This window comes from Talpa europaea (genome assembly GCF_964194135.1).
Source record: "Talpa europaea genome assembly, chromosome: 8".
Classification (NCBI taxonomy): domain Eukaryota; kingdom Metazoa; phylum Chordata; class Mammalia; order Eulipotyphla; family Talpidae; genus Talpa; species Talpa europaea.
In genome coordinates, this window is record NC_140075.1 from 78,112,616 (window position 1) to 78,126,331 (window position 13,716).

General features: G+C 38.7%; 1 protein-coding gene across 4 annotated transcripts in view; it reads left to right on the forward strand.

Annotated features, from left to right (window-relative positions):
- Positions 1–6,289: 6,289 nt before the first annotated feature.
- Positions 6,290–13,716, forward strand: part of TOGARAM1 (TOG array regulator of axonemal microtubules 1) — a gene marked incomplete at both ends in the record, with an annotated part of 68,324 nt that continues 60,897 nt past the window's right edge. For all 4 annotated transcript variants that reach the window (XM_084240914.1, XM_084240915.1, XM_084240916.1 and 1 more), the window contains one exon: positions 6,290–8,335. In XM_084240914.1, the coding sequence (XP_084097040.1) occupies positions 6,290–8,335 (2,046 nt within the window). The remainder of the gene's footprint in view (positions 8,336–13,716) is intronic.

Sequence of the window (13,716 nt, forward strand, 5' to 3'; positions counted from 1 at the left end):
TTGCAGGGGCCTCCCTGGTGGCTCAAGGGGTTAAATGTCAGCACTATGAAGCAACCAGCATCTACTGCAGCACAAGTTTGATCCCCAGCCAGGGAGGTGACCCACATGGCACAGCAGACCAATCCTGTCTCACCCCCTGCTCCCCTTAGCAGTGTATTTCAGTCAGTCTGCCTGTTCTGTTCCCCACTCTGTTGCTGGTGAATCCTCTCATGGGCCCCCTAGCCCCCGCACCTCTGACCTACATCCCAGCTCTTACATGCATAAATAAATAAATGCTAACAAAAAAAGACTTTGCAGATATGATGAAGGATTTTGAGAGATGGAGATTATGCTGGTAGACCCTGAGGACAGTCACACATGCCTTATAAAAAGGCAGTAAGAGGGACTTTTGACACACAAGGAAACAGAGACAGTATATGACCACTGAGGCAGGAATTTGAGCAATGCAGACAATAACCTAGCAACACTGACAGGTCACCAGGAGTTGGAAAAGGCAAGGAACAGATTCTCCCCTAGAACCTCCAGAGGGAGTAAGGCCCAGCCAACACTTCATCTTCAGCCCAATGATCAGACTTAGTCTCCAGAACTGTGAGAGCATAACTTTCTGATTTTGTGGTAATTTGTTACAGCATTCATAAGAAATTAATACATGGATCCTCAGAATGAATGGTAGCAGTTGCTTATAACAGATAAAAGACATACCCATACAATATGAATTGTTTCCTCCTGTCTCATTCACACATCAAACTTAAGTTAGAGGAATAATTAAAAAGTAGAAAATCTGGCTTCTGTCTTACATGTATTACCAAATAAATGCAAACATCCTGAAACTATTAATATAAATATTGGCAGGCCTAGGAGCGCCCAGCAATTCATTCTTGTGTATTTTTGAGTGGACAGACTTTATCTTCAACAACAGTGGCATTATTAGACATGTTTACATCAAATTTTAAGTCTGTCTACAAATTATGTTAACATAACCACCTAATAGCTGATATCACTACACTTACTTCTGCTATCTCCAAATAATCCCCCACACATCTAGCAGAATAATTTTCAATCATGATATGAACAAGTCTGAAAAACTTCTGGGTCTTCCAATGGGTACTTTACTCCAGAATAGAATATTTGTAAGACAGCAACCAAAAGATATAGGTTTATATGTGGATCTGTTCTTTAACTTATTATAGAATTGATCTTGTAAACTAACTACTATTAGTTTTTCAATCACACTCATGACACTCAATGTCAACTATATGACATTCTGGAAAAGGCAAAACTATGGAGAGTAAAAAGATCAATGATAAAAAGGAGTTAGGAGAAAGAGAGTGATGAACAGGTAGGGCACACAGGATTCTTAAGGCAGTGACTCTAAATACTATAATAGTAGATACATATCATTGTACATTTGTCCAAACCCACAGAATATACAACACCAAGAATGAATCCTGAGCTAAACTGTAGACTTTAGGTAATAACCATGTGTCAATGCAGGTTTATCAAATGTAACAGCCAATCAGTAAAATATAAAGAGCATCTAGAACACCTTTGATCAATTATCAATAATGAATAAATTACTGTTCCATATTTTTATGATTAACTCCCCTCATCCTCAGAATAACACCTTAAGGTAGACATTTTCACTATTATTGCTATTTTACAGATGAAGGCCCCAGACAAGATTTAAACCTTGGTAAGCTAGTCTCCAAAGTTCTTTAATACTATGTTACTATGTTAGATAAAATTAAAGCAAACTTTCCATAGTCTACAGAAGCTTCACATTTTTAGTTTCTAAAAGAAAGCTAACAAAGGTCAGGCTGTGAGTTTCCCGAGTACTTAATTGACACCCAAGCTACAAAACAATGGTGCTGAAATCAGCTGGGAGGCAATTATCTGCAACAATGAGCAAATAAGTGTAGAGTGAAATGATTGTTTATTAAAAAAAAAAAAAGGAAAGAAAAGCCCAAACAGAGACTTCTCTATAAAAAGTGTGATTTATGAATTAGAAGACTATTTTCATCATATGGGCTTTTTTCTTAAATTTCTTGCCCACAGTTCAATTTTCCTCACAGAAGATTTCATCTAATGATGGCATAGTATTTTGTCAGTGAGCCTATGGAACAAGTTGGCATATTTTCCTTTTCTCGTAGGTTGACTTTCATTACATCTAGATAAACAAAAGTTAAATTAAAAGCCTATTATAATACGAATGATTATATCATGGATTCAAGTATAATACAAAAGATAGAAATTCCTCCACGCCATTATTACATCCAGTTAAAGCTCTAAATTATGTAATTAATCTGTTCACTGAAAACCTGGTGGCAATGGATGTGAAATCTTGCTGATCTACACCAAATTAGTGCTTAAAAAGCAAAAAAAAAAATAGATTTTTGTTTAAAATTATTGTTTTGACTTAGGATAGAAATGTACAATGGCTTTGGAATCTAAACCTAATAAATGAAACTGTGACTTGCATATATCAAGAAAACCTGTTTAATCCTAATTATATAAAATGGAGCTCATAATTTCTTATCCTTATTATATATATAATCAAGCGATACACAATAAAATATGAATTAATGGAAAACATCTAATTTTATCCTACAATTTCAATACTCTCTTCACCAAGATTTTTCCAAAGCTCTGAGGGAGCAACTAAAGTAACTAATTTTAGTTTTATTTTCTTCCTCTGCCCAATTATTATCCAGTGGAAACACCCATAAAATGTTCTGTAATACAAATGTAGAGAATGTAACATTAAAAAACTGTGAGGATTAAATGAATTAATATTCATTAAGTATCTAGCACAGCATATGGCACATAGCAAAAACTCTATATATAGTAATGTTATTATAATCACCTGTTAGTATTAATAGTTATATTTCAGGTCTCACTCATAGCAGGAATCTAGAAAACTTAAATAAGGGACCAGGAAAATGAATAACTATAAGAAAGTGAAAATCAAAATCAACAAAAAACTATGAACCAGAGACACTTTTAGGGGGGCGGGGGCGGGAGGGGAGGGATTGGGGTCAGAATGGAGGGGCTGCAATTGTATGGGGAATATAACAATAAAATTTATAAAACAAACAAAAAAAAACAAAAAAAAAGAAATTAAAGATGATGATAAATATATTTCACTGACCAATGATCCACATACTAACTTATTAATCGAAGCCACAAAACCCGGATCATCTAAGGCAAATGAAACGTGAAAGCCATGGTTAAAATAAAATACATAATGACAGCTACAAAAAAAAAAAAAAAAAAAGTTATATTTCATTTATGCAGGATTTCGTCTCAATAATTTCTTAAACCACCCAAAATTCTTAACAGTTAACAGAATTCACACTGATTTCAATATTCCTAGATTTCTATAAAATTTGAATAAGAACAGAAAAAACTACAGCATTATCTCTGACTACGGGAAAAAAAGGTATTTTCTGGGTAATTGTGTTCACCTTGCTTAAGTTCAGCTCTAAAAATTAAGACCCGTATTACAAACATTCCCGTAATCCATTAATTTAATTAAACCTTTCTGAAATTATTGATATTTTTAACTTATTTTACCTGAATTAGCTATTTTCAATATATCTTTAGTTACCTCCTATCAAATTTCAGAAGTGTACTATTAGTACGCCTAATGTTGTATTCTACTACTATCAATTTTGAAATAAAATTTATCCTAGCTATACCTATGGTTAAGTATAGAAGGCTATTTCCGTCAATTTATAGAATTGCCTGGATTTCTAAAATTCAAGAATAAGACTGTTTAAAATTTGTTTTGTAACAGAAATAAACAGAATATACATTAAATGGATGATATTATCTCTCATAAACCCAAAAGACAATAAGGTATGTGATAAGTTCTATATGTCCATCATGGAGACAAAAGCATCTTCAAAGTCTTAATAAAAAAAAAAAAGTGGCAGATGTAAATCGCATTCTCTAACATAATGATCTTCAGAGAATAAGGTCAAAATGAAAATTCCACTTGCTTTGTTCCAAGAAAAAGGTTATGATGTCAGTTGATTAACATATCCAAGACTCTTGAAAAGTTGTCTCTGTAGAAAGGATAATTCTTAAATTTCTAGCATGATGATGAAATATCACTCAATACTTTGCAAGTTCTTTTTTTCTAGTTCCATGATTATAACACAACTTTTACTTATTAACTTGTCATGCCAAGTTCTTAGACACAGGAAAGGGTGCACTGGATTTTCAAGCTGAACACTCTATCAGTGGAAGTGTTATCTTGTACTGCAACAAAAAAACTAACATTCTAATGTGTACATACTAATGTGTGCTTCGTGCTCTTGTTTAACTTAGCTTGATTTAGATTCCTGAAGTCTGAGCACGCATGACAAGTATAAATTTGAACTTATATTGTAAATATAAGAATCATTAACTACTGCTGCAATTAGCTCTTGGATGTCAAACCCCCTCCCTCTTACCCTTCCTCTACCAAAATATGCTAGCCAAACCAAATTTAGGCAGATTCATTTAGACACCAAAATGATTAATATCAATATTTACCTAGAACTTAAGCCAAAACATAAAAATGCAAGACTAACTTACATTTACTCTATTCCTAAAAGAAAAAAAGAAACCTCTGTTGATTGAAATTGTGCTTTAAGACAACATCCAGTGGTGATTTTTGAATTTGCATCATTCAGCAACATTATTTATAAAGTGACTGTCATATATGACTCAATTGCCGTTAAGATTTTTAAAGTATTTAAGAGCCATCCCATGTGGCAGAGAGCACGTTAAAAATACTTGCATTTGAAGAGCATAAATTAGGGACCTCAAATGATAACTGACTTTTCTCTCTGGGTCATTCAAAAGTAACAGTGTTCAAAACAACACTCTCCCACACTCTTAGGATGCAGCCTCACACCAGGCACTCAAGTTGTTCGACTGTGTCCGCTTAAGTTTCATTTACAAACGCACTGTTCGGCTAAAACAAAGAAATATCTACTAACAGCTTTAAATGCACAGGGCGGAATTCTCCAAGAACCGTGATATTCAAAACTTCCACCGCAACTGAAATTGTCTTTGCAATCTCGGTTTCCAGGAGACTGAAAGGCTACAGAGCCGCGTGAGGATACAGCAGGGAGGTTGGGGTGGCGGAGGAAGAGGCAGGGGGAAGGGGGGTGAGTCCCACAGATGAACTGCATTAGGAGACAGCTAGCTCCTAAAGAAGAGGCAGTTATAGGAAAAAATAGATTTATCTCCAGATAATTACGTCTTCAAAGAAAAGTTGAAGTGCTAAAGATAAAGAAAAATAGAGGCCAATAACCCTCCACGATCCGAGGGTAAGAAATATGAAAAGGGGGAGCGGGCCCAAAGCGAGGGTTTGAAGAAATGTACGTGCGACCCATGAGCTTGGCCTTGATGCGGAGAAAGCTCATCGCACGAAGAAAAGATCGCACTTTCTCAGGGCCACAACGGTGACAAGAAGATGCACAAGAAGATGTCGCCCCTCCCACTCTCTCTCCCTCCCTCTCTCCCCATCTCTCCCTCCCCCTCCTTTCTTCTCCCCTCTCCTTCCCTCTCTTCTCTCTCGCCTGGGTCTCTTCGTATCTTCCTCTAGCACCAGCGGCCTTCCGGCAACACTGCACACGCCTGCCGGGACGACAGCAAATGGAAAGTACCTGAGTCCCAGGAATCACGCCGCCAGCGACCGGAGGAGTAGCCGTGGGCAACTGGAGACTGAGCAGATCCTCACTTGCCTCCAGTCAAACCCTAATTCTTACGGGTGGGGCGGGAAACTTCCGCCCAGAGCGAGAATGGCGTCACTTCCGCCTACTGCCTTCCCTGCCCGCAACCCCCCGCCCGCAACCCCCGCCTCGCCCGCACCCCCCCTCCCCCCCCAGGCCTTCTCCGTTACGTTCGCTACGTTCGCAACGTTCTGACTTCCTTTTCCAGGAGTCTTCGACTTTTTCGTAACACCTGACGTGGACTACAAGACCCAGCATCCATCACGGCATATTGATTTCCGGGTCAAAAGGTCCGCGCTGGGTCCATCACCATGGAAGCGGTCGGTTTGGTCACGTGGTGCCCCTGGTTACGCCCGGTGGCAGCAGTGGGGTCTGGGGCTCCGGCGGGGGCCATTTTGCCGAAGGCGGCCTCCAGGGTTCGGGGGCCAGATTTGGCAACTGGCTGAAGCTCTTTCTTTTCATCCTCTGCAGCTTGCGACTTGGCTTGGAGTAAGAAGCTTGGGCTCCATCGAGCCTTTCAGAGAGGATGGTTTTCTGCAGCCTCCGCCTCCTGACCACCCTCCATGGCGGCTGCGCCCTCCGCGCTGCTCCTACTGCCGACCTCTCCAGCTTTCTGTACCTATCGCCTCCAGAGCCGCTGTCGTCCTTCTGCCCCAGAGACTGATGATAGTCTAGGTGGGAGCACCATGAGAGGAGAGAAAAACTACTGCTGCCGTGGAGCTGCCGGAGATCACGGTTCCTGCCCCCCGACACCATCACCCCTGGCCTCAGCCCTCTTGATGCCCACGGAGGCAATCTCAAGTAGTTGGTCTGGGTCTGGGGGTGGTTTGTCAGGGGGAGACGAAGAGGAGACGCGGCTTCTTCAACACCTACGCACCGTGCCTGATCCTTCCGAGGCCTTCCAGGCTTTGCAGGCTGCCTTGCCCCGGCGGGGTGGTCGACTCGGCTTTCCCCGACGTAAGGAAGCGTTGTATAGGGCCCTGGGCCGAGTACTCTTGGAAGGAGGTAGTGATGAAAAGCGGCTCTGCTTGCAACTCCTTTCGGATGTTCTCCGGGGTCAGGGGGAGGCAGGCCAGCTGGAAGAGACGTTTAGTTTAGCGCTTCTGCCTCAATTAGTTGCCTCCTTACGGGAAGAAAATCCTGCTCTACGGAAAGATGCCCTGCAGATTCTACACATATGTCTGAAACGTAGTTCTGGGCAGGTGCTGAGAACACTTATACAACAAGGATTAGAAAGTACCGATGCCCGACTTAGAGCTTCCACAGCACTACTGTTCCCTATCTTGCTTACTCCTGAGGATTTGTTGTTCGGCCTAGATCTTACGGAGGTGATAATATCCTTAGCCCGAAAACTTGGCGATCAGGAAATAGAAGAAGAATCTGAGACTGCTTTCTCGGCACTTCAACAAATCGGGGAGCGACTAGGCCAAGAGAGATTTCAGTCCTATATCTCTCGCCTGCCTTCTGCTCTGAGGAGACACTACAATCGCCGCTTGGAGTCCCAGTTTGGAAATCAGGTTCCTTATTATTTGGAACTTGAAACCTCTGGATTTCCTGAAGATCCCCTTCCCTGTGCAGTGACTCTTTCCAACAGCAATCTTAAATTTGGGATTATTCCTCAGGAGCTGCATTCAAGATTGTTAGATCAAGAAAATTACAAGAACCGGACTCAGGCAGTTGAGGAACTAAAACAGGTGATGGGACGATTTAACCCTAGTTCTACCCTTCATTCTAGTCTTGTCAGTTTCATTAGCTTACTTTATAACTTGTTAGATGATTCTAACTTCAAAGTGGTCCATGGCACACTTCAGGTCCTGCATTTACTAGTTATTCGCCTTGGAGATCAGGTACAACAGTTCTTGGCACCAGTTATAGCAGCTTCTGTCAAAGTGCTGGCAGATAACAAGTTGGTGATTAAACAAGAATACATGAAAATCTTCCTCAAGCTAATGAAGGAAGTTGGTCCTCAGCAGGTGCTTTCTTTACTTCTGGATCATCTCAAACATAAGCATTCCAGAGTAAGAGAGGAGGTGGTGAACATTTGCATCTGCTCCCTCCTGACATATCCCAGTGAAGATTTTGATTTACCCAAACTGTCTTTTGATCTTGCCCCAGCTCTTGTAGATAGCAAACGCAGGGTACGCCAAGCAGCTCTAGAAGCTTTTGCTGTGTTGGCATCATCAATGGGCTCAGGTAAAACTAGTATACTTTTCAAAGCTGTGGATACTGTTGAACTGCAAGATAATGGAGATGGAGTTATGAATGCTGTGCAGGCCCGATTGGCTAGGAAAACCCTCCCAAGGTTAACTGAACAGGGATTTGTGGAATATGCAATACTCACGCCATCTTCTGCGCAGGGTCGGTCCAGCCATTTGGCACATGGAGCAGATGCAGACTGGCTTTTGGCTGGTAACAGAACTCAGAGTGCACATTGTCATTGTGGTGATCACACAAGGGATAGCATGCAAATTTATGGATCTTATAGTCCAACTATCTGTACTCGAAGGGTGTTAAGTGCAGGAAAAGGAAAAAATAAGTTACCGTGGGAAAATGAACAGCCTGGAGTAATGGGAGAAAATCAGACTTCTAATTCCAAGGATATAGAACAGGTATGCATTTTCTTGATTTCCTTGAGTTAAGCTATGAAATAATTTAAAATGAAAACATGCCTGTAATGACTTAAGGGTAAAACTGCTGGAGGGTTTTTATGATTTTTAAGTCATTTTGAGTACTGGTGTGTGGGTATCTATTACAATGGTTCAAATCAAATAGGAACATTTATTTGGCTTCTTTGCTTGATGGATTTGATTAAATTTGAGCCACAGTGTGTAGACATTCCAAGAATCTTTGTTTTAACCTGTCTGGCATATCAGTTATCTCATTCATACAACAAACTCTGAATACATGTTAGGTGCCAGTTAAAAGAGCTAAATTCTGAGAGTGAAGATTTCTTTGTTTTGTCATGACAGGGACTTTTTTGAAGTGTCTGGGTAGTTTCTAATTTTGGGTAATCTGGGTAGTTAAAATTTTTCTCATGTACTTAATTCTTATAATTAACTTACAGTTTCCATCTGGTTACATTCAAGATAAACAGTTTCAGCAGAAATATTACATAGGAGTCTTGTGAACATTGCATTACATCAAGAGTCTATCAGGTTGTCCCACTATTGGTGAAGCTATATTTTATCACTTGGTTAAGATTGTGATAACTAGACCACCCCACCTTGAAGTTATATTTTCCTCCTTATAGTTTAGCACAGGATCTGTAGTTTGATGCTTTGAGACACTATGAATACTCCCACAACCTTTCACCATTCTTAGCTTATACTAATAATCGTTACCTGATCGTTTATTACACTGGGAGCTACTAAGAAAGGTAGCTTTTTTAAAAAAAGTTCTAACGGTTTTTTCATTTGTTATCTGGCATTTTTTATTCTTTGAATAATAAGTATATACTTATTCCTTCTGATATTAAAATTGCCTCAAAGTTGACCAGTGATTGGCTCATATGTCTTTTTAGACATGACTCTAGTCTTTGAACATTCCTTAATATGAGCATAACATGACACTCAGGCTTACCTTGTACTTTCCTTGCTCCAGACATGGAATAAACTATTTTTTCAATAATGCTACAACTACCTTTTTAGTGATGAGTAGAATTAAAAAACAAAGTCTGCATATATAGATATGCTCATTGCTATTGCTTACCATTGCAGATTGGCCGTTTCAGTGTGCAGAACCATGGAGTATCTATTTCTCTCTCTTTTTTAAGTGAGTTTATATTTATACCTTCAATTCAAATTTAGCACTTCAGGGTTCTTCCTCATCTTCATTTAGTCTATATTTGTATCTCGCTTCTCTCACATAAAAAACAGATTCCCCAAAATCTGTCATATTTATTCATATGCTACATCCTACATCCTACACAGAAATTATACCAGTAACACAATAACTACCTGTTAAATCAAATTCAAGATTCTTTGCAGTTCTTTATCTGCTTAGAATTATCCCACCCTCAGAGTTCTATGTTCAAACTTAAATTGTATTCTAGGTGATTATGATTCAAATGATGTGGTAAAAGATAAACAGTTTGCCACGTGTGGATGGGTCCTGGTAAAGTTCAGACCAAAGGAATATATGTTCCAAGATACTGAATTATGAAAGAACTTAGCAAATTAATAGGAAATGGTGAGTTTCAGCACAGCTGACACATGGCTTCTAATGGGAAGTAAAAAAAGATGAAACTAGAGCTGTAGGCAGGGGCGAAATATAAAGACCTTTTTTTGTAATTAAGGAGTTTGTACTTTTTGTCTTAGACCTCGAATGGAGGTGAGATAAATGTTCTCAGTGGTTCCTTTCAACTCCAAAATTTGTTCATATAAAAAAATTTTTTTTTTTAGATTTACATAACCTACTTACATAGTTATTGTGGTATGTTGAAAATAATGCCAGGCAGTAAATGATTTTCTGTAAGTATTCCTCCGAACTGTTTATTATGTGTTGAGTATAAGATGTCATTGTATTATGAAGATTCTGGTATTGGCCAAAGAACCAAGAATCTAAAATTATGTTTCTGAAATGCCAATGAGAAATATGTTGCTTTTGAAAGATGCTGTGATAAAGTGAAAATTTACTCCAGAAAAATACACTTTTCTTGTTCAGAAATGGCCTGTATCAGAACAACATGTTCTAAATGTAGACTAAATTTTTAAATATTTTTTATGTTTGCTGTTTTTAAAAATATACACATATAGATAAGCGCTCACTTAGCATCTTCCTCAGGTTCCAGAAACTGGGACTTTAGTGGAAACAATGTGCAGTGAAATTAGTTTTATCATAGGTAATCAATACAAATGAGTTAAACTCTTGCAGCATATTTCTGATCACAAAGATATCACCAAAATTCTAAATAAAAACTCCAAACACTTTTAATATAAAACAGTAATTTGCATTTATGTATTCGTTCACTTTTCAGCTCGTTTTTCCTGTTCAGGATCATGGGTGCCAGAACCTATCCAGACAGCTCAGTGTTCAAGCAGGAATCCACCCTGGACAGGACACCTTCCATTGCAGGGCTCTCTCACACACACACCACACTCAGACTGGGGCAATTTAGACATGCCAGTTCACCTCATGTACACAACTTTGGGACGTAGGAAGAAGCTGGTGTGACTGGAGAAAACCCACACAGATGTGGAATGAACATGCAGACTCCACACAGACAATGGCCCTGGCCAGGAATTAATTATTTTTCCCCCTTGTAAAGTTATTAAAAAAGCTTATGGCCTGTACCCTAGCTATTGTATAAATAAAAAATAAATCTTTAAAAAAAATGACATTGAACAAAAGAACGTCATTTAAGGACCTGTAGTATGTATGTGTGTGTATACATATATATATATGTACATATATAGGTACATGGCAGTACCTATATATGTATATATATTTTAAACGTTTTTATTTATTTTGCATAGAACTTGGGTATAGGCCAGAGGAGCGAGGGGTGAGGAGATTTACCATAGACAGAGTGGAGTGCAGAACAGGTAGATCTATTGAAATACACTGCTGAGGGAGCAGCAGATAAGACAGGAGAGGTCTGCTGTGCCATATATGGGCTAGCTCCCTGGCCAGGGCTTAAAGTGAGGCCATAGAGGTGGGCCATCATAGTGATAGCACTGAGATTAACTCCAAGGCCACCAGGGAAGCCCCATATATATTTATTTAATAAGCAGTTTTAGATTTATAGAAAAATTAAATAGAAAGTTCAGAGATTTCCCATATACTCCCTGTCCCCACACCTGCACAGCCTCCCCACAATAGTCCACACCCAGTGGTATTTACATTTAATGGACCTGCATTGACGGAGTCCATAGTTTTTCATTGGTGTTCTACATCGCATGGGTATGGACAAATGCATTCACATTCAGTATCCACCACTGTAGTATCATATGGAATAGTTTCACCTCTGCTCTCTGCCTATTCATCCCCCGCTTTTTCTTTAACTTTCATCTTTCTATTTCTGCCATAGTTTTACCTTTTCCATAATGTCATATAGTTGGAATCAAACAGAGCCTTTTCAGCATACTTTTGGCTACTCTCACTTAGTAATAGGCATTTATGGTTCTATCATGTCTTTTCAAGACTTGATAGTAGTTAATTTTTTTTTCAGCACTGAATAGTCCATTGTCAGGATGTATCACAATTTATTCATCCATAGAAGTACATCTTGGCAGCATCCCAAGTTTTTGGCAGTTATAAATAAAGTAACTATAAACTTTATGTGCAGATTTTTGTGTGGAAATAGATTTCTAGCTCATTTGGATAAATACCAATTATATTGCTGACTTGTATGGTAAGAGTATGCTTAACTTTATAAGAAACCATTGAAATGTCTTCCAAAATGGCTATATCATTTTGCATTCATGTCAGTTATGAATAAGAGTTCTTCTTCTTATACTACATCCTAGCCAGTGGTGTTCTCAGTGCTCTGGATTTTGACCATTCTAATAGGAATGTGGTGGTATCTCATTGTTTTAATATGCAATTCTTTAATGAAATATGTTCTTGAATATCTTTTCATATGCTTGTTTGCCATCTGTTTATCTTCTGTGGTGTCTATTAAGGTCTTTTGCTTGATTTTTAATCAGGTTGTTCATTTTCTAATTGTCAAATTTTTAGAGTCCTTTATTTTAAATAACAATCCTAATTAGATGTGTTTTTTATAAGTATTTTCTCCCAGTATTCTCACTTACTTGACATTGTCTTTCCAGGAGAAGGTTTTTAGTTTTAGTGATGTCCAATTTAATAATTCTTTCATGGATCTTGCCTTTGGCATTATAACTAAAAAGTCATTACCCTATACAAGGTTATTTAGATATTTTTCTGTCTTCTAGGCATTTTATAGTTTTGTGTTTTACATTTAGATCTGTTATCCATTTTGAGTTCATTTCTGTGAATGGTGTGTGGTCTGTGACTATATTCATTATTTTTACATGTGCACCATTTGTTGCAAAGGTTACATTATCTCTATTGACATGCCCTTGCTCCCTTGTCAAAGACTTTATGGAGGTCTGTTTCTGGGCTTCTCTTAGGTCTGTTTCTGGGCTTCTCTTTTCTTTTTCATTGATATATTTGTTCTTTTGCCAGTTCTGTAGCTTTAAAATAAAATCTTGAACTTGTGGTGGAAGTCCGTCAACTTTGTTCTTCTATTTCAGTATGAAGTTGGTTATCTTAGGTCTTTTGCCTCTCCACATAAACCTTAGAATCTGTTTGTTGATATCCACAAATAATGTGTGGGAATTTGGTAAGAATCTGTTTTTCAAGTCAAGAACAGATGCTTTGAGGGCCTCCCCGGTGGAGCAGCGGTAGAGCGCTGGGTTGCGAAGCTGCCCTCGGCCTCTGCGGCGCCGGTTCGATCCCCGGCTGCTCCCGGGCCACCGGAGGAGGGTCCCACATGGCGCGCAGACCTCTCTGCCGCCCGCTGCTCCCCTCAGCAGTGTACTTCGGTCCTTCTGCCTGCTCTGCTCCCCGCTCTGGCTCTGGTGAATTCTCTCACCCTCCTGCGCTTCTGACTGTACCCAGTGCTTGTATAAACAAAACAAACAAACAAACAAACAAACAAATAAATAAATAAAAACATGCCTCTATTTAAAAAAAAGAACAGATGCTTTGACCACATTCAATCTTCCTGTCTATGAACATGGAATTTCTCAACATTTACTTAGCTCTTTGGTATCTTTTATTGGAGTTTTGTAGTTTGCCTCATCTACCTTTTACATGTATTTTGTTAGATTTAAACCACATATTTCATCCTTTGAATGCTAATATAAATGATACTGTTCTAATTTCAAATTCTACTGGTTCATTGCTGGTATAGAGGAAATTTTACTTTTACACTAACCTTTTGCCTTATCAACTCTAACTTTTCTATAATGGCTTATTAGTTCCATGATATTTTTTTTTTTTTTTTTTTTTTTTAAAGATTTATTTA